The sequence below is a fragment of the Xyrauchen texanus genome, chromosome 5 (genome assembly GCF_025860055.1).
Source record: "Xyrauchen texanus isolate HMW12.3.18 chromosome 5, RBS_HiC_50CHRs, whole genome shotgun sequence".
Lineage (NCBI taxonomy): Eukaryota > Metazoa > Chordata > Actinopteri > Cypriniformes > Catostomidae > Xyrauchen > Xyrauchen texanus.
In genome coordinates, this window is record NC_068280.1 from 47,171,439 (window position 1) to 47,193,942 (window position 22,504).

The 22,504-nt window shown below is 38.4% G+C and overlaps 1 protein-coding gene across 1 annotated transcript in view; it reads right to left on the reverse strand.

Annotated features, from left to right (window-relative positions):
* Window positions 1-21,098, reverse strand: part of LOC127643565 (receptor tyrosine-protein kinase erbB-4-like) — a 127,198-nt gene extending 106,100 nt beyond the window's left edge. Inside the window, exon 1 of the mRNA XM_052126349.1 lies at window positions 21,056-21,098. Coding sequence (XP_051982309.1) covers window positions 21,056-21,098 — 43 coding nt within the window. The remainder of the gene's footprint in view (window positions 1-21,055) is intronic.
* Between the last annotated feature and the right edge of the window lie 1,406 nt (window positions 21,099-22,504).

The window sequence follows — 22,504 nt, forward strand, 5'->3', positions numbered from 1 at the left end:
TTCAAGAATCATGGTTGCATCATTGCTGGCAAATGTGCCTCCGGTAATGTACGTTAAAGTCACTCCAATTCAACTAACCAATCTGGTTTTGTGAATAAAACCATCTGGCGAGGCCAGATTTTGTGTCAGCATGCTGGCTAAATTGCTTCCTTTGGCTCTGTTTGTAGTTGCTTTGTAATAAGGGCTCTCTTTTATTTCTCCAATATATATCATATCTTGCAATATAGCACTTTACTCTACCCAATATATTTGGTTTCTAAATTTCATGGTTAGTTCAGGGAATTGCTGTACCACATTCTGAAATAAAACGTGAAATAACATTTAAAGCATAGTTGAAAATGGCATTTTTTAATATTCCTTAGTTTCTTTATTGCAATAATACAGTAGGTTGAAATTATCTTACGCAAATATGCTCCTCTACTGTATATTTTGCCATACAATAGATGATGTGAGTGGAGCAGGTATCTGATACAAGAGTACCGGGCTGTAAGCACATGCCACATCTTAGATCCGACCGACAAAGGCATGTGACAGTAATGATAAAGACCCAAACATCAGATGCAACAACACAAACATATCACACTGTTCTTCACACACAGCATGCCACAGGAACCCCATTGTTGTTTTTCTCTGTGGCTGCTTGTAAAAGCCAAACGGCTCATCTATGATATTGTGTGAGTGTGTGATGAGGGGGCCAGGGGCAGAGGGAACGGTGATGTAACTTCTGAGGAGGCCAGAAATTACATCACTTTTTTGGGGGGAGGGGGAGGGGATAAAAAACAAACATACAAACTTACCATTACTATAGAGTGCACTCCCATTCATTTTTTGTCATAGACTATTTGATTTTCAATGATAATTTATAAATCTTTAAAGACAGACCTACCATGAAGTTGTTAATCGATGACATATGATCCTATTGAAGCCATTAGTTCACGTTACTTCAACTTTATTTTTAAAACATTGTGTTTCACTAGGAAATTGCGGCATAGAAATCGTGGCAAAAGAGCTTTGCAGCAATCGTTATTTGTATATACTTATTAAATGTATTAATTGTATTTATTGAAATACATATTTTGTTTCTATACTAAAAATCAACAACTTTAAATCAATATTTGAAAAAACATTTACCTAAAAAAATATTAAACAATATGAAAAATTATAATGCACTCCCCCATGTAATGTAACAGAAAAACTGTATTTTCCTTATCAGTGGGACAGACATGCTAAAGCTGAAATGTTTGGTGTGACACGCTAAGCACTGTCAGGTATGTTAAGCACTGCGTGTCTGAGCAGTAATTTTGGGTGGATTTCTTTATCCAGCAACCTGAAGTGGGTGACAGATGAGTCACAAAGCAAACATGTTTGTGCTCTTCTTAAGAAGAAATATGTTAATAAGACATAGCTATTAATATAACATTTAAAGAAAGAACCCATAAAAAAAATTATGTCTTGAGGCTTTTAGTCCATGTTTGTTAGCTTTGAGGCCATCTACACTGATGAACCAAAACTGCCTAATATGCTGTTGGTCCACCGTGTGCCACAAAAACAGCGGCGAATAGGGAATAGCATTGCCATGATGGGGTGTACCTGGCTTCAACTATGTTTAGGTAAGTGGCACGTGTCAAATTGACATCCACATGAATGGCTGGACCCAGGGTTTCCCAGCAGAACATTGCACAGAGCATCACAATCCATCCACTAGCTTGTTGTCTTCCCACAGTGCATCCTGGTGCCATCACTTCCCCCGGTAAATGGCGCACATGTACGGACGGCCATCCGGTGAAGAAAAAGAACACAGGACTCATTGAACCAGGTGACTTTAATCCACTGCTCGTCCAGTTTTTATGATCTCGTGCCAATTGTAGGCACTTTCAATGGTAGCCAAGGATCATCTTGGGCACACTGACCGGCTACATAGACCCATATGCAGCAGGGCCATCATTAAACTTTTCTGTGACTTGTGCCACAGTAGACCTTCTTTCGGTTCGGACCAGACTGGATAGCCTTCGTTGCCCTCACGCATCGATGTGCCTTGGGCGCCCAACACCCTGTCGCCCATTTGTGGTTTGTGCCTTCTCGGACCACTGTCGGTAGGTACACACCACTGCTGACCAGCAGCACCCCACAAGCCTTGCCATTTCAGGAGATGATTAACATTAATCGCTTCACCTGTGACTGGTCATAATGTTTTGGCTCATTGGTGTATATGCTAGTGTATTCCTAAAAGTTGACAAAAGTTTATTTTTACAGATATTACAATTTTAAATGTAGTCTTCTCATGTGGGAAAATGGACCAAAAATATCCATGACACATTTTGTTTAATAAAATGCTCTCTCTCTATGTTCCTGCCCCAGATCCTACCTACTTTAAAGGGATGAACCCTTTGATATGTCCTGCCCAAACTTCCTGTTGCAATAAGAAATACAGTTCTATCTGGAAGACTTGCAGACTTGAGTGAGATTTAAGATGACATTTATTTGATGAATATAAAACAGAAAAGTAATGTCTTTCTTTGGCCCTGTCTGGTGGTCCGAAGAAGTTGTACTCGGAACCGTCATATCCTGCTGGAGATAGGAGGCAGGGGCGAGGAGCCTACCTCCATGCAGGACGGGACTCAACTGGTGGTGGTGGGGTGGTGGAGGTTGCTGTGTAAGCACACTGAAACAGCAATGTGATAGATTGTGAGCAGACTCATAATGTGACAGCTTACATGTGATTGGCTGGGAATTATCCAGCTAATGGTGCGTTGATGTAAAGCTGCTCGTCTTCCCGCTAGAACTACACTGCGCTTAGATTACATGAACACAGGAATGAAAAGCATGCTTGTCAAGCAATTTGATACTGGAATTTTCCACTCTGTACTCTGTATTAGGCATCTACTTCCACTGTTGGGTGTAATGTGTTAAAAGTACTGTAGCCTTACTGTAATCTTATTATTTGATCTGATATCTGATATTGCTCTAATTTGGTTAATAATTCTATCAGTATTAAAGTACTAAAAGAGCTATTAGTGCTATTAGTTTTTAAGTTTTAGAAAAGTAACTTAAAGTAAATTAATTAAAAATATAATTACTTTACAGATTAAGTTATTAGTAAAGTAATCTAATTACAAATTTACAAAAGTAATTAGTAATCAGTAGTGGATTACTTTATTATTATTATTATTTTTTGTAACTTAGGCCTACCCAACACTGTCTACTTCTCATTAACTAAGAGCTGGAGACATGTGAATAAGAATTCTATGGTACTGACTGTTTTAACATTTCTGTTTCACTCACACACATACTGTAGATTCATGCTTGCTAACACAGCCGGCGAGAGTCGCTGTCAGAACAGATTGGGAGCCAGCGCTGGGCCATTCATCACACTGCTCTGGTGTTCCTGTCGACTTTACTAACAGCCGCACACAAGGGCCTGTCTCCAACTGCTTGAGTTTCCATAGAAAGCTGCACTGGAGACTGCATCATTAATCCTAAACAATCACTTCAGCTGGAAGGATTTGATACATCTAAGTGTGAAAGCAATTCACAAGTGTTTTCTCCTTCAAATACATCACATCTGTGTACATAATGCTACTTTACACCTCATGAATTACTTTGACGTTTGCAAAGTTCTGTAGTAGATCTGGAGATTAGAGTCACGAAATGTACTTGTAACGTAGTTCAATGGAAAGGAGGAGGCGAGAACCGGCTTGACAATATAAATCATATTTTAATGATAACTTAAACAAAAGTCAAAAGACTCCTCCGCCCCTGGCAGCGGCTCCATCGCTCCAGGCGGTCGGGGAGTCCAGTCCCCACTCGTCTCACGGACGGCGGCCGTTTACCGCGTCCGGGCTACTCCCTCCCCCGGTGGAAGGCAGCGGTGCTCCCCCGGGTGGACAGCAGTGTCGAGTACTCCGAGACAGCATCCCCTTGGAGTTTGGGGTTTTGAAAAGAGGGGGTGTGGCTTATCCAAAGACTCAGTCTTGTGGAATTAGAAAGGTTGAAATCGCTTACAGCACCTTAAATTGCACACCTCTTGGGTAATAATCAACGTCTGTAGCAAAAATTGTGTGGGACAAGTTAAGGCCCCGGTATCTACATGGCAAAGTTCTTCTTCGTTCTTTAGTCAGAGCCAAAAATAATTCAAAACAGCTGAGCAAATGTATACTGTTTGCAAACATTCAAACACAGTCCACACCACTGGGAGAGGTGTTTAGAGGAGCATTTAAATATGAAGACGCACTATACTGCATGTACTGCCTTTATGCAACAAAGTTTAATACTTAGGGTTATGGGTTTTGAAAAACAAGTACATTGACATTAATAAAACCAATTAATTTAGATGATACAACATGTACCAACCTATTTCAGGTTAACTAACAAAACATTGTTTTACAGTAAAGGGATATTACAGTTACAAAATACCCCTTCAATTTAGTCAACCGATTTGTACACACGATAAAAATTTACTTTATAAAGTAAATACTTTATATTAGGTGTATTTAACTACTATGTTCTTAAGCATTTGACAAAATGTAATTATTATGTACATACTGTATGTGTTGTTGCATTTTACTTACATTTAAAGTACCTACATTTAATTGCATCTGTAGTAGTTACACTGTTAACCCAACCCCTAAACCTACACCTAACCCTAACTCAATCCTTACCCTAAACCCTACACCTACTCCTAAACCAACCCATAGCTCAACCTCAGTAGCAGCAAATGTGAGTTTTGTGAGAATTTTGCAGAACAACATGTAGTTACACAACAAATACATTGTATTGTATGTATTTTGATGTTTGTACTTAGTAGTGACTCCTGATTTTAAGTGAGACCAAAATAATTTCTGCAGACTTTATCCTCATTACTGGTTCTGGTACTTACTCAAATTCTCTTGGGTTCCCCTGTTCATCTAGGGTTATCATTGACTGACAGCAACTTTGTCAAGAAGACACACAATGGAGGCATCATGGGACAACATCACACACTAGCACTGTCACACTGAGAAGAGAAAGAGAGGAACTGTTTAATGACAGCCCCCTCCAAATCTGACCGACCCTTTAAAGGGCTCCAAACCTCAGTGGACTGAAAGGAGGCCAGAGAAAGAAAGGGCAAGTGAAAGAAGAAAGTAAAATCTGATGAAAAATACAAGAAAAAGGCATTGCTGCATGGTTTGGTGGAGGCTTTTTGAAGCTGGAGACCTTGGAAAGACCACAATGGAGTTGACACAATGTGCAACATTATACAGTATGATAGGAAAATTGGAGAAAAAGAGATTTAGGCTTTTCCTTGTAAATAATGACTTGTTGATTGGTTGTGATGAGTTCAGTAACCAAAGATGTTCAGCTCCTTCTAATTAACTGCTAATTAGTCATTTAGTCTATGCTTTTATCCAGAATGACTTATTACAGAGAATATCCCCTTGGAGCAACCTGGGGTTGTCTCAATGTTACAATAATGATATGGATCAACCCTTGACCCTGCAATATTCTGGTTAACAACCCAGATCTTCAAAGGTGAAATATGCAGTATTTTGAGGTTGTAATTGTCCCATCCCAGTTTAATGTGGCAAACTAGAAGAAAGACATTTGTAGGTTAACTTCTCTGAGACTTTAAGCACTATTGCTCTATGTAGCTTTCAAATAATTGAGCCTGTTTGCATACATCTCACACTGACACAGTAATTGTAGGCTGGGATGAAACAAGGATAGCAGCAGATCAAAAGTGCTTGTTGTCATGTTCTATTTTAACACACTATCGCAGTGTAAAAAGAAAAAATTATGTTAATTTATAGAGAAACTCCCCAACACTGATTACATGATCCCACTTCATATACATCTGTGCATCTCCTATTGTGATGCGGAGAAGAAATGACATGGAGCGAACATGCAAGCATCCTTAAGAGGCAGGTGACTGTATAGACAGCCTCATCAATGTCTGCTAGCATGATTACTGAACGAATTTCACCTGAAATTAATCAAAGACATATCAGCTTAATTGATCAAATTATTAACAACAATGAATCAATTATCGATTAATCATTAACATACATAGTGGGAAGACTGTCTGAGAAACCTGTTTGGGAACAATCAAGGCTGTTACAAATCTAGACATTGAGGGAGACTTGTCCCCCGAATATTCAGACTAATGGCGACCATTATGAATTTGGTCCTCCCCAATCGTGAAGCAGTGGTTACAATCTTGGAATAAATAAAATTTTACAATTCTAACTGGTACCACAAGAGGCGAAGAACCACTAAATCACACACCCCCTTCTCATTACAATCACTAATAACTGTTGCTTTTTCTAAGAAGTTAATAGTTTTATCAGAGAAGTTTATTATTAGTTTGAGAGTAAGCAACACAGTTGCCCAGTTTCACCATTACAGGTTTTTTCCCTCGACAGTCCACTAATTTCTCGCTTCATTATAGCATTAGGAAACTGGCTTGTACGAGCCTCAATTTTTCCTTTTTAAAGATGTAACTTAAGTGGTACGAATAAAACCAGCCACTTTCAATTATGTTTTCCAGGTAAAGTCAGCAAGAAAAAATAATTGCACTGGGTGTTGTGGCTCCCAGAGATGGATTAGAAGCTCAAGGCAGAGCTGTCAGGTGCTCCATGGGGGATTCCGCATCTCTGGGTGAGTGTGTGCTTGTTTATGTGTGGTGGAGTGGTACTGAGGTGGTAGCAGGGTTGCTTTCTGCTGATTAAATGCATGACAGCTGTCCACACATTGTGTGTAGCAGTGTACCAGAATCCAGGGACCACGTCTGTACTCAAATGTTGACTAGATCTCTAAGCACACCCAATTTTGATAGTGAAGTAAGTAGTGTGGCATCTGCCCATCTTATTACAACATACATAATATCATTTCAATGGCACTCATGCAGAAGGCTATTAGGGCAACACAGATGGACTTTTCCCCATGTCAATAAATACTGAATTTCCACTCTTACTTTATATTAGGTGTCTTTAACTACTATATACTATATGCTATAATTAAAATACATAGCATACAATGTACATATTTTGAAACTACATGTTTCTCACTTCAAAAAGATTCACACTTGCTGCTATGAGGTTGAGGTGCGGATAATGGTAGGGTTAGGGTTTAGATTAGGGTTAGGATTTAGGGTAAGCGTTGGTCTAGGATTAGGTTTAAGAGTAACACTTTATTTTATATTGTCCTTGTTATACATATTACATGTAATGACTATAGTAATAACAGTAAATTATGGATAATTGCAAGAAACTAACCTAAACCAAACCCTAAGCACATGTTGTCAATTAATATTACTCAGTACTTCTGTGTGTAATTACACTGAAACAAGGACACGGTAAAATGAAGGGTAACTGGTTTAGGGTTAAGGTTAACAATGTAACTACAAATGTAATTAAATGAAGATACTTTAAATGTACTAACCACTACTAACATGTATGTATATAATAAGTACATTGAATCAAATGCTTAAGTTCATAGCAGTTAAAGACACCTAATATAACATTGGTCAGAATTTTCTTTCCTGTATTGACGTATTTCCAGTTGAAATAGGGGCAGGACATATCGTACATATTATTATGTCATTTGTCAAATGTCTTTTTTCTTTAAAAGTTAAGAGTATAATTTGCATGCCTTTAGGGGCAGCAAACATATTTGCAATCTGTTTGTTTGAGCAGAAAAATATTATTGGCTCAACCAATGGAGTGAGATTGGGGCAGGGCTACCTATTACTGAACAATGCATGAAGGGGGTGATTTTTTGCAAAATCATTATTTTTGTAGTTCTGTTTGGTGCCGCTAGTTACACAGAAAATAACAGCCGTTTCTCATAAAAAATTATATGGCTATGGCGACATTTTTGCAAAATAAAATGACGTGGTTCATTACATGGGCCATAGTACCACTGAGGCCAATGTTCACTTGAGTGGTGCTATAAGCGAGTAAAATGTTCTCCCAAATAGATGAGGTTTTTGCAACCTAGTCTCATAAAAGTAACTTAACTACAACACATTTTTTGTAAACTGACTCACTGCAGTTTCCTAGTGAAATGAACTCTAAAGCCACTACAACAACTGTATAATCTAATCACTTTCACACAAATCACAACTACAACGGCTGATTATGACTACAGACACTTATTTTTCACACTATTACTCACATACTGCAATCTTATGATATCAACATTTTTTACTATAACGCATAATTTGAAAAATGACAAATTTTAACACTTGTAATACAGACCCATCTACAATTATTCTGCGGAAGCACACCTGATAGAGTGACAGACTTTAGACTCAGAAGATTGAGGTTCAAGGCCAGCCAAGCTCGCAAGCTGACAAGTGAGAAGAAAGTGGCACAGAAGCAACAACAAATAACATGGTTGGTCCCATACCGCAGTCCTTTGCAACACTCTGTCAGTTGAACTACTGTGCAACTTGAATAAGCTTGTAAATGTAGTTATGTAATGCAAACAACAAAATGTATCATCTTAAAAGTTATGCAGTAAATTAAGTGTTTTGATGTCACAAGATAGCATTGTTTGAGGAAGAGGGTGAAAGTAAGTGTTTATGAACTCATAATCTGCCATTTTACTCATGATTTGAGTGAAAGGAAATGTTGTTGTAGTGCCTGTAGTGTTACTTGATACTTATAATGAGCCATGTAAAAATAATGTCCCAAAAATTTTAAAATAGTGATGTGATTCTATGAGGCCAGGTTGGAAAACATTTCACCTTTAAGACACACCTCCAAATACTGGTTTGCTACTTGCTAATGCTAATCGGAGGCAATTGGTACAGTATTAGGGGGAGGGGACATTCTCACTTTAGACAGCATTTAATTGTAAAAAGACTTGTATACACACCAGGGCAGGACATGATGTTATCATTATTTTAGTGTCTTTTCCTAAACTGTAAGTGCATATCTGTTAAAAGTTGTCAACTTTTTGGGGTACACTAGCATATAGATGGCCTCAAAGAAAATAGACATGGACTAAAAGCTACAATACTCCAATTTTGGTTTCATGAGGTCTTGAGACGATCTGGACAGAATACAATTCAGGAGATTTTCTACTGGCATCATCTACTGCTTTACCAATGGTGAACTCTGTCCAAGGATATGTGTCCTATGTAACACCACTTGTTCCAGATTTGACACTAACAGATGTTTGCATGCATGAAACTGTCAGAAGAATTAATTCTGCACTTTTTTGTGTTGCCCTTCGTGCCATATGGAGATCATGTCATTTCACATCTGTAATCTTATTTGAAAATGGCATATGTCAAGGCACAGTGACTTATAATGACTAGAAACTTACTGTAGGTCTTCTTACAAACTCAAACACATTGAGTTAAAGCTTGTACAGGGATCTTTCCATTGTATCATAGAGAGTCTTGACGGTCACTTTAGGAGAAAAATGCACTACCCAAAAGCCAACATCCCATCAAAAACTTTCTACAGACCTAATAAATCTGACAAGTCAGAATTAATTACACACTAAGAGACAATGACATCACCTCTCCTATGCTGCTCTCTTGAGGGCTTAGAAAAAAGTGGATGGATACTTCATACCTAGGGGACTGAGAAAAATTATGGATCCCAAAAGCATGGTGTAAACTCTTAAGTTGAGTCACTTCAATTCTGTGGGACAAAAAGGCTCTCATTCAATTCCATTTTTGGGCAGACTTTTCCTTTATTATGGATAGTTAGAGTAGTTCATAGGCAAACGTTTAGGTCACTCTAATGTCTGCAGTTAAATAGAACATTTCTGGTCTGTTCGGTAGCAATTCTGAGTGGAAAACCCACCAATTTCAATTCCACTCAACATCAACAGCAGTTTACATGAACATGATAGCTTGTCTGAAATCATCTTGCACGCTTTTGATACAATTTTAAAGGGATTCACCCAAAAATGAAAATTCTCTCATAATTTACACAACCTCATGCCATCTTAGATGTGTGTGACTTTCTTTCTTCTGCTGAACATAAACAATGATTTTTTAGAAGAATACAGTATTTCAGCTCTCTTGGTCTTCACAATGCAAGTGAATGGGTACCAAAAGTTTGAAGATACAAAAAGCACATAAAGGCAGTATACAAGTAATCCATATGTCTCCAGTGGTTACATCAGTATTTTCAGAAGCTGAATGTTAGGTGTGGGTGAGAAACAGATCTATAATTAAGTCCTTATTTAATATAAATTCTCCTCCCTGCTCAGTTGGTGGCGATATGCACAAATAATTAAAATCGCCAAATACAAAAGAAGTAGAAAGTGGAGATCATATGTGAAAGTGAAAGTGGAGATCAAGAGCAAAAAAGGACTTAAATATTGACCTGTTTCTCACCCACACCTGTCATATGGATTCTGAAGATATGGACATAACCTCTGTAGTCTTATGGATTACTTTTATGCTGCCTTTATGTGCTTTTGCACCTTAAAAGTGTTGGTACCCATTCACTTGCATTGTATGGACCCAAGATATTCTTAAAAAAATATTTGTGTTCAGCAGAATAAAGTCATACACATCAGGGATGGCACAAGGGTGTAAGAGAATTTTCATTTTTGGGTGAACATTGCCTTTAACAGCTGATCCCAAACCATAAATAGAGATCACAGAGTTACACATAGAGTTTTCCATTATGACCGAATGAAATTCATTCTTAAATCTGGCACTCAAAAAAATAAAATAATAAATTGTTTGCCAAACAGTCACTGACTGATTCTGTAAGATCCTTAAACCACAATTTAAACATGTTACCTTGTGTTTTACACTTTGTCATTCTTAATGTAACTTTGCCCCGAGATCAGACTGTGCCTCCCTAGAAAGATGTGCTCTCTATTGCATCAAAAATAGAAGGGTAATAATTTAAATGAGAAAAAGAGGCATAGTAACCAGTCTTTACCACCTAAAATCTGACTCATAAAGAACTGTCAAGGCAACTCAATCCCTCATCTTGTCTTCCATGTACGCATAATCCTCTCAGGGATAAAGACCGTACGGTTTTTTGCAGAGACTCTCGTGTACAGTACCTCTACTTAAACAGGTCTCTTTTCATTTCTTTGAACATGGCATTTGTTCTTATAATCAAACCTAGCCACCTTATTGTCATACTTTAATTCCTTATAGAATGACAATAAGGTAACCAACATAAACCAGCCTGGACTAGCATGGACATTCATACTGTTCTATTAAGCAGTGAAAACCAAATTGCAATCAATATTGTGTTGTCTACAACAGCCTGCAGAGTTGCTGCTGTGGTTTCTTATGAAGAATCCCAAATCTAAGCCTTTGTTTGGAAAACTTAAATTTCTAATGTCAAGCAAGGTTCCTGCAGCATAGATCCTGTAACCCCTAGAGAATGCAGCATCAATCCCTACTACATTTCCACTGGAGAACGTACAGCCAGTGAAAGAGCAGTCGAGAAACAAAGTGTGAAAAAATAGAATGAAAAACTTGCAATCATCCCATGTACAATTCCTGAAAAGGCTGAATAAACAAAAGGGTGCCATGGTGAGATATAGAGATATGTATTGAGAGACACAGATGAGCGCTGATAGAGAAGTCCTTGATGTAGCTGTGATGAAGGCAAGGCTGAGTACACTGAGCTGAGCTCCATTCATCTTTCTCCCCACAGCAGACAGACTGCAGTAATGACTCCCCAGAGACTCCCCGCTCTGACTCTGACCTTGGATACACATCTTATGCCAAAGCAGTAAGACCCTCCTTTGGGGACTACCTAGTGTATGTGTGTGGGTTTTTTGAAAAGGGAAATCTTTGAAACTAAAAAAATAATGTTGTAGTTATAGAAATTGGTGTTGCTTTTTCAATGAAAAGAGGGAAAGCAAGAGAGGGGCTATTATTAATGGATTCTTTGCCAATAATAAGCTCTTTCAATTATTGGTAATATTAACGAATAAGCCATTGAGATTAAAACAATAAACAGGGCTGGGGTACAACAGTGTTAGGAAACTGTCAAGAATATGGTGTTTTTACTGTACTATTCACTTCTCAAGGTTTTGAGTGGAACGTATGCTTGTCATTAAACACGTTTTGAAGTCCTTACTTGGAAAAATAAAAGAAACTAGGTTTGCATTTCTTGAAAGAAATACCAGTCCCTGAAAAGTAGCAAAATTATAGTGTTATGGTTTTAGGGTTTGAGTCTGTGTAAATGAACTGTTCAACATCAGATCTGCTCTGACGTTGTCACAGTACTCATCTTGTTTTCTTTCAGATGTGCTAGTGGCTTTTGATATCGTGGCTATAGATGTTATGCTGCATGTTGGCTGCACCAACTAACTTTGATTTGGTGGACACATTTTTTTCCAAATATTAATACTATTTTAAAACAAAATTGTTTTACTGCTTCTTTTTTTTTTTTTAAAGAAACAACAATAAAATGTTATTCCGAAAAACGTATGTCAACATATCTTTTTTCAAGAATTGTATGTTTTAATTTTTTCCTTACTATCTCTCACACAGTTACACCACTTAGACATATATATATATATATATATATATACGTATATACATTACTGCATCAATGCAGCATGGCATGGTGGTAATCGGCCTGTGGCATTGCTGAGGTGTTATGGAAGCCCAGGTTGCTTTGATAGCGGCCTTCAGCTCGTCTTTATTGTTGGGTCTGGTGTCTCTCATTTTCCTCTTGACAATACCCCAAAGATTCTCTATGAGGTTCAGGTCAGGCGAGATGGCTGGCCAATCAGGCACAGTAAAACCATAGTCAGCAAACCAGTTACTAGTAGGTTTGGCACTGTGGGCAGGTACCAAGTCCTGCTGGAAAAGGAAATCAACATCTCCATAAAGCTTGTCAGCAGATGGAAGCATGAAGTGCTCTAAAATCTCCTGGTAGAAGGCTGCATTGACTCTCGACTAGAGAAAACACAGTAGACCAACCCTAGCAGATGACATGGCACCCCAAATCATCACTGACTGTGGAAACTTTACACTGGACTTCAAGCAACTTGGATTCTGTGCCTCTCCACACTTCCTCCAGACTCTGTGACTTGATTTCCAAATTAAATGCAAAATTTACTTTCATCTGAAAAGAGGACTTTGGACCACTGAGCAAAAATTATTTGCAATAATTCATGCAAAAGGAGCCCTGACCAAATATTGAGTGCATATATTAACATACTTTTCAGAAGGTTGACATTTCTGTATTATAACTTCTTTATTCTAATATTTTGAGATACTGGATTATTGATTTCCATAAGCTGTAAGCCATAATCATAAAAACGTTTCCATAATTTTCAAATTTTTTGAGATGCACCTGTATATATAAAATATAAAATAATACATTTTAAACTCACAAATTGAAAAGATGTTCATATACTGTATATACAAACTCAGCAAAAAGAAACATTTCCTTTTCAGGACACAGTATTTTAAAGATAATTTGGTAAAAATCCAAATTACTTTACAGATCTTTATTGTGAAGGGTTTAAACAAAGTTTTCCATGCTTGTTCAATGAACCATAAACAATTAATGAACACTAACAGCTTACAGACGTTGTAAGGTCACAGTTATAAAAAGTTAGGACACTAAAGAGACCTTTTTACTGACTCTGACAAACACCAAAAGAAAGATGCCCAGGATCGCTGCTCATCTGCGTGAACGTGCCTTAGGCATGGAGTGGTGGTGGCGTAGTGGCCTAAAGCATTAAACTGTTAAGCAGAAGGTTGTCGGTTCGATCCCCACAGCCACCACCATTGTGTCCTTGAGCAAGGCACTTAACTCCAGGTTGCTTCAGGGGGATTGTCCCTGTAATAAGTGCACTGTACATTTGCTTTGGATAAAAGCATCCAAATGCATAATGCATACTGTAAATGTTGCATGGAGGCATGAGGACTGCAGATGTAGCCAGGGCAAAACATTGCAATGTCCGTACTGTGAGACACCTAAGATAGCGCTACAGGGAGACAGGAAGGACAGCCAATCCTCGCAGTGGCAGACCACATGCAACAACACCTGCACAGGATCGGATCACCAGGGGTGATGGTCGGACTCACGTTTATCGTTGAAGGAATGAGCATTACACCGACGCTACTGTGGAGTGGGATCGATTTGGTCTGGGGTGGTGTGTCACAGCATCATCGGACTGAGCTTGTTGCCATTGCGGGCAATCTCAACGAGGTACGTTACAAGGAAGACACCCTCCTCCCTCATGTGGTACCCTTCCTGCAGGCTCATCCTGACAGGACCCTCCAGCATGACAATGTCACCAGCCATTCTGCTCATTCTGTGCATGATTCCCTGAAAGGCAGGAATGTAAGTGTTCTGCCATGGCCAGCGAAGAGCACGGACCTCAATCCTATTGAGCACGTCTGGGACCTGTTGGATCGGAGTGTGAGGGCTAGGGCCATTCCCCCCAGAATTGTCCGGGATCTTGCAAGTCCCTTGGTGGAAGAGTGGGGTAACATCTCACAGCAACACTTGATCCCCCCTTTTTTTTTCATGGACACAGTATTCCATTTCTGTTAGTCACATGTCTGTGAAACTTGTTCAGTTTATGTCTTAGTTGTTAAATCTTTTTATGTTCATACAAAAATGTACATATGTTGAGTTTGCTGAAAATAAAATCAGTTGCTGAGTTTATATATATCTTTTCAATTTGTGAGTTTAAAGTCTTTTTTGATTTTTTTATATTTTTATATCAAAGCACGTTGAGTATGTGCCACTGGTTTGCAAATGTTATGTGTCATTTAAATTATCAGGAAGTGTCTGATCTTCAAACATTCAAAGTGTCAAGAAAAAAGAAGCACTCATTTTGGGAGTTGCTACAAAGACCATTATGCTTTGTTTGAAAAATTAGATGTAGAAATGTGACGTTTTGTAGAGTGAATAAGAACAGCTCGTCGCTGTTGACATAGCAACCCTCTCCATATCTGCACAGAAATCCCTGATAAAAAACTCAACAAACAAGATCAAGGCTGGGTCCTGATACTTAGAGACTATTTGAGGCCCCCTTGTTTTCCACCGAGGAGGAGCAAACATCAAACAGGAGGTGTGAGGTCTCCAAATGTGAGACATTATCTTGAAAGAGCCTTCAAATACACCATTCTTAAGTAATGTGTTTAATGGAATAAAATGGCTAATTCAGTACTCGAAGGTAAGGTAATTTCTCACCTGAGGGTTGTTCTGTGCAGGGGGCGGCCAAATTATTTTCAAAAGTCGAAAAAGGTCAGACAACAGCGGTAGCAGTTTTTGTACATGTCGAGAGGTGCCATAGTGTCTGCCAGTGGTTCTCAACTAGTAATGCTTCAAGACCCTGGTTTTACATTGGACTTCTTTTGATAACCCAACACAGTATCAAAATCGTTTATCGTAGGGCTGGGCGATATGGCCAAAACAATTATCATGATATTTTTTTCATATCGTTCAATATCGATATTTATCACAATGTACAATTCATGCCATTAATGGGGCGGAACTGCATTCTACATGTTTGTTTGACCTCAAGAATGAATTAAACATAACTTGTTTGTTTACAAGTATACCCCTTAGGGTAAGCTACCTTTAAAGTATACTCAGTCAATAGCTGTATTGCATTGCCAGTGATGTCTTGTTAGGTAAAAAATGATAATAAATTAGCCAGATAGCTAGCTACTAGCTGCATGTATAACTTTGCCGAACTACTTGCGTTTTAGTGAGACACATGCTTTGATCATCTAGATGTAGAGCATAGGCTAAATAACTATAATTACTCAAAATGTTTTCATCGATATCGAAAATAATTATTTTGAATAAATATCGATATAATTTTTTCACCAAGCCCTAGTTTATCGTACAACAAAAATGTCCTTAACATCAAACATTTCATGATTTCCTAATACTAATATTGCCATTAACTGAACAGGCCAACCAATATGCAAATTAATTTTACCCAACATTGGTTTCTGCATGGTTTTAGAGGATGAGGGCACAGCACTATGCTTTAAGTCATGCACACAAAGTCAATGGGCATGGCCATGAAGTTTTGGTATTTTCGTGCAAGCATGCACTAAATCTAGGCTCAAGTGGTTTTGGTGAAATTACGCGTGCAAAGCAATAATGGGCTGGGTCAAGTGCAATTTAATTCTGAGGTTCTTCTCCAGTTATTCCACCATCTGCATCTTATTATATAATTAACTCGCTGTCAAGCACTAGCTAAATAAAAATGCAGCACATTCATAAGAAGTTGGTAGTGTAAATGGACTGAATGCAATGAATTAGAAGAATAGAAATATGGACTTCCCATTCTCCAAGAACTGCACACATCCAGAGTGAGGAAAAGGACTGGAAAAATCACTTTGGACCCCATTCACCCAGCACACTAGCATTTTGAAATGTTGCCCTCTTGCCAATGCAACAGAGCTCTGTGCACCAGAACAGTCAGGCACAAGAACAGATCCTTCCCTCAGGCCATTCAACTTATGAACTGTTAAAACTGCCCCCAATACTCTCCATTGTGGAAATACAATCATGTGCATATTCAACTATTTATTCATATTTATATTGCATTTATATTTAGTTGACATATCCTACCTCTTCTACACAATACATTAAATCACCTTGCATATATCTGTAACATATTTGAACAACATTATTGCGCTACTGTAGTTTCCTCAATATTTATCTTTGGTATCTTATTTTTTATTCTTTTTCACTGTTTACTTATATATGTTTATATGTGTATGTTTGTATATGATATATGTATATATATATATATATATATATATATATATATATATATATATATATATATATATATATATATACACATATATTCTCTTTGCACTGGAAGCTTCTGTCACCATGGCAAATTCTTTATGTGTGTAAGGATAGGCTACGTGGCAATAAAGCTCATTCAGATTCAGACTTAACGTAATTTATATATTAACTGCGACCTTGTTAAATGTCAGACATTTTTTTTAACAGTGACACACTCATTTTTTATGCATGAAAAATATGGTTTGTGTCAGGATTTGAATTTAAGATCTGTTAGATTATAGAGAATGGGATATAGTTTGATGTTCCATTATATCTTCAGATTTTAGACAAACTGCAACTGAATTTAGACTTTGCGCTGAAAACAGATGATCTTTTGAAACATCTTAGCGCAATGACCTAGTTCTCAGAAAAATTGCAAATTTAGCTTTGCATTACTTCATTAACTTACAATACACCCACAGATAGTGCAAACACTCCCAGCCACACCCACTTGCGCTTTGCACTGGCACGGATGTTGCACTTAAAATTTGCGCTCGCACAAAAATTGGATATGACGTTGTGCACGGTCTTAGCACTGCGCTTTGCACGCTCACGAAAATAGAGCCTAATATGGTTAGTTGCATGTATTTATTTACAGAATCTATTTATTTAACTAGTCTAACTGATCTCCTGAATAAAAATGTATCCACTTCCTTGGTAGATAGCCACTATTTATTTGCTAAGGCCATGAAAATGAAAATTTCCATTACATTTTTCGAGCCATTGGCACAGTAAGTGTATGCTGAGATGCTCAAAGGGTTTTATTAAGGATTTTAGAGCTTGAGAAACCAACTTTATATATATATATATATATATATAAAGTTGGGTTCAGTGACACACTTGGTCCAGCTGAGGTCCCATATGCAGGATATGGCAGCCACAGTTGAGGGGCTGCCACAGAAATACTGGTACCAGCACCAGTCAAGCCCGACTGAACACACCTGTCAACATAGATTAGGATTAACAGACAGATTCAATTTGAATATGCACCACCAGGCTGCTGACCTGCCAGTATGGATGAATAGAGAGAGGACCTAGAATTGGGACTCAGAATATGGACCTCAACACAGAAACTTATTTTTGTAAAATGTGTATATAGCATCATGATCTCACACATATACAATAACTAATTGTAAAAAAGTGTCAGTATTCTCAGTTTATATTCCCACGGAAGAAATACAGTCGTATGGGTTTGGAATAACATAAAGGTGAGTAAATTACAGAATTAACATTTTTGGGTGAACTATTCTTTTAAGTAATGTACAAAAAGGCACCGCTGAGATTTGATAGCTGCTAATAAAAAAAAAACAACCAGCTGATGGCAACACAGTCTGTGCACATGTACCACAGTGGGGTAGATACCAAGATTCAGGAATCTAAACCAGACATCTGGATTTATCCTCCCATGTTTCCTTATAATATGACAGAATATACTTTTTCACAACTCATGCTGGGATGTATTTTATCTCTAGTGACTTGCTGGTACACCTGCATAGAGTCTAAATGGCTTAATCATTGGGAATATGAACATTAAGGGAGAGAGACGGGGAAGATGATTATAACAAGTAGACAACAGAAGTGACCAAAAGAATCTCCCTTCTGATATACATAAGGGCAACGAAGGCAATCGAAGGCCTGTCTGGTCAGAACCTACAGAAGGTTACTGTATGATGGTAAGGATGGTTAAGGGAGGAATGTGTCACAACACATGTGCCCTGATGACCCCTGTCCACCGTCGAAAGTGCTTACAATGGGCATGCGAGCATCGGAACTGTACCTTGGAGCAGTGGAAGAAGGTCACCTGGTCCAATGAGTCCTGTTTTCTTTTACATCACGTGGATAGATGTGTATATGCACACAATTTATCTGGGGAAATAATAGTACAAGGATGCACTATGGGAAGACGACAAGCCGGCGGAGGGAGTGTGATGATCTGAGCAATTTTGGGAAAACAAAATTGGAAAGAAAGAAATTGGTACTTTCATTCACCATAGTGGCATTCAACTGATCACAATGTATAGTCAGGACACTAATAACCTGACAAATTACTATTACAATAAAAAAAAAACATTCAGAACTTCTTAAACTACTTCAAAGAGTTCTCATCAAAAAATTCTCCACGTGCAGCAAAGACAGCTTTGCAGATCCTTGTCATTCTAGCGGTCAGTTTGTCCAGATACTCAGCTGACATTTCACCCCATGCTTCCTGTAGCACTTGCCATAGATGTGACTGTCTTGTTGGCTGTAATTTCTCACGCAAATTAAGGTCTCTGATTTCACAAAAGCTCAATGGGTTTAAGATCCATAACACTCTTTTCCAATTATCTGTTGTCCAATGTCTGTGTTTCTTTGCCCACTCTAACCATTTCTTTTTGTTTTTCTGTTTCAACAGTGGCTTTATCTTTGCAGTTCTTCCCATAAGGCCTGCACCCCTGAGTCTTCTCTTTACTGTTGTACATGAAACTGGTGTTGAGCGGGTAGAATTCAATGAAGCTGTCAGCTGAGGACATGTGAGGAGTCTATTTCTCAAACTAGAGACTCTGATGTACTTATCCTCTTGTTTAGTTGTACATTTGGCCTTCCACATCTCTTTCTGTCCTTGTTAGAGCCAGTTGCCCTTTGTCTTTGAAGACTGTAGTGTACACCTTTGTATGAAATCTTGAGTTTTTGGGCAATTTCAAACATTGTTTAGGCCTCATTCCTCAAAACAATGATTGGCTGATTAGTTTCTAGAGAAATATTTTTCTTTTTTGCCATTTTTGACCTAATATTGACCTTAAGACAAGTCTATTGCCCAGTCTATTACTGTGGCAGCACAAAAACAAACACAATGTTAAGCTTCATTTAATGAACCAAATAGCTTTTAGCTGTGTTTGATATAATGGCAAGTGGTTTTCTAGTAAAAAATTTGCAATTTAGCATGATTACTCAAGGATAAGGTGTTGGATTGATGGCTGCTGGAAGTTGGGTCTGCCTAGATTTGATAAAACATCTTCTTTTTTTTTTTTCAAATAGTGATGGTGCAGTTTTTTACATCAATAATGTCCTGACAATACTTTGTGATCAGCTGTATGCTGAATTAAATTACCAATTTCCTTAAAAAAAGAGCAAAATCTGTACATTATTCCAAACCTTTGGCTGCCAGTGTATATATCAATTATAGTTTTACTAAGAAAAATAAACTACAAACTATACTGGATGTGGACAACAATGCCAAGATGGCTCTGGGTGTTGCAGTACCAGAACCTGTTAAAAGATTTCCCCATGTCCTTCTCCCGTCTGACTCCAGATGCATCCATACATTAATTTAATTTAGGACACATATTGTGTGCATGGTGTCAGTGCCACTCATATCAAATCATTTTACTTTCATCCCCTGATTCCATTATGAACTGAAGTAATGGCAGTTTGGCTGTTGGGCCAAAGCTGAGAGTAAACAGTGACATTGAAACCTGGTGACAACATAGAAGCAACAAACTAATGCAATCAAAGTTCTTTTCACTAAAAATGGTATGTATTGTGTTACTTTAGAAAAAACAGATATTACCTAAAATCCTAACACCTGAACAAAGCTCAAATACCGCTTAATTTGTGATTTTGAAGTAAAAGTTTCACTTTATTCATTCCTCACTAAATGTTTGGTCTCCTCATTGCGTTAATACTGAAGCTTAGCATTGTTCAGCATGCCTTACAGATGCAATCTCTAATTGCTGCACTGTACAGGGCATAACTAGCACAATTATTATTGCTGGAAAGCTTGAGGGGAATGCAATTTGCATGTGTGTACATGCTGAGTTTGAAATAATTTTCTGGGAATGTTTGCTCTGTGTTAATTATACTTAGAGATGGTAATATAGGCTATTAGCATGAATAGCCTCCTGTTTGTGTTAATGTTTTATGAGCTCAATGAATATTGTGGCGGAATGATGTGCCCCTCCCTCTCGTCATCATCGCCCCGCCTCTAAGTGTCGTCCTTCAGCCAGGCTTGAGTTGGGCAGGAGAGCGAGAAGAGGTGCATAATTAATAAGCCTTGTTCTGACAGGGGTGGATGAAGCACACCTGATGTGAATAATGCTTCATCAGCGCTGTCTTTAAAATGCAGAGCGCTCCTCTTCTCGGGGAGCTGGCTTCAAATCTCCATGTGTGCACACACTGGCATCCTTGCACAACCAGGAGCAGAGTGCGGAGAGTTCGGCCAAATTAGATGCATCGCCGGGTTAGATGTGTCACCAGGGGAGAACAGCACGGGTCGTGGCCGATGGGCTAGAGGCCGGGCCGCCTTCCCCTCTCACCTGCCACAGGCCTGGGAGAACAGGCCACCAAGGATGCCGCCATCTCACGCGCTGAGGACCTTGGAGGGGAGCGTGTGCGGCCGTCAGACCCCGCTCATGCATGGGCCATTCCTTGGACACTTCCCCGCCCTTCACGGAGACCCGATTCACTGCAAGGATGCTAGATTCCCCCTTTATTTTGAGGCTTGATGCCACACCCCCTTTGTCTGTCTCTTGCTCACTCTGCCACAATATATTATGACACTGAATACATTATGCTTTTATATATTCTGTGTTTCTCATCTCTTGTAATTAAACTAATTAACAGCTGAGGAAATGTGTGAATAGGCAGGCTATGTAGTAAGCATGCCATCTGTAGTGTCAAAAAAGATAATGCGACTATCCATCACGTCTCTACCTGATGCTGCTAACCAACCCAATTCAATCCACTGTCATGTAAACTTGTAAAGTATGTATATTTTGATCTTAAATATGCTAAATTATCCCAGTTTAATGTGAAGAGGAAAACTATAAGTAAGTTAAAGTAGGTTACCTCAAATCCATTATCCCCATTATCCCCAAATTATATATAAGTATATATAATCTCCAATCAGAAATGTTTCATCAGTTCAGATGTGTTCACCTTTTCATTTGGCGCTACTGATACCGTGTGGCACCAGCAGGCTCAGAGACACAGGTTCTGGTCTCATGAAAACCAGGAAGTAATTGATTTCATATAAACAATGATGAGCGCAACTCTGAGGTTGTATTTCCCTCTAAGATTAAATTTTGACTCAACTAACGGTTATGTTTAGGGTTGGGGTTAAGGTTAGGATTAGTGGCGTGCACAAAAGGGTGGTTGCAGGAGCACGAGTCCCTTTCGCTCAAACATTTAAAGTGACCATCTGGTAATCAAGAAAAAGGGGAGATATTGTAATAATAAAAATGAAATAATTAGATTAAACTAAATAAAAATATCTTAATTAGCTCTCAATAACAGTAATAATTTTTAAGAGAACGACTTGATATTTAAAATGCGTATATATGCTAAAATGTATTTTGTCAACTTTAAAGAGTGCAACAGATGGCCTCAAACCTAACAGACATGGACTAAAAACCACAAGTCTCCAAATTAGATATCAGGGGGTCTTAGTTATTACTCTTTCACAGTTCAGCACTAGAAAAAGTGTCAAGCTCCGACCTGAGAATAAAGTGGAGCCAAAGGCATCTCACTAGTTTAATGAACCCCACATCTAGATACACTGATAGCTCATATTGGCATCAGCACAGCAGTGCTAGACTACGCTGGCCAATTTCATCAGGCCATAATTTGCAAAGCATTAACGCAGATTGTGTGGTACTTAGTTGACCTCTCCATTTTCTTAATTTGCCGTCAAAATATTGTCAGGTAACAATTACAAACCATTTCACATTTGAACATGGTTTAAATAAAAGCTTTGGTGCTATTAA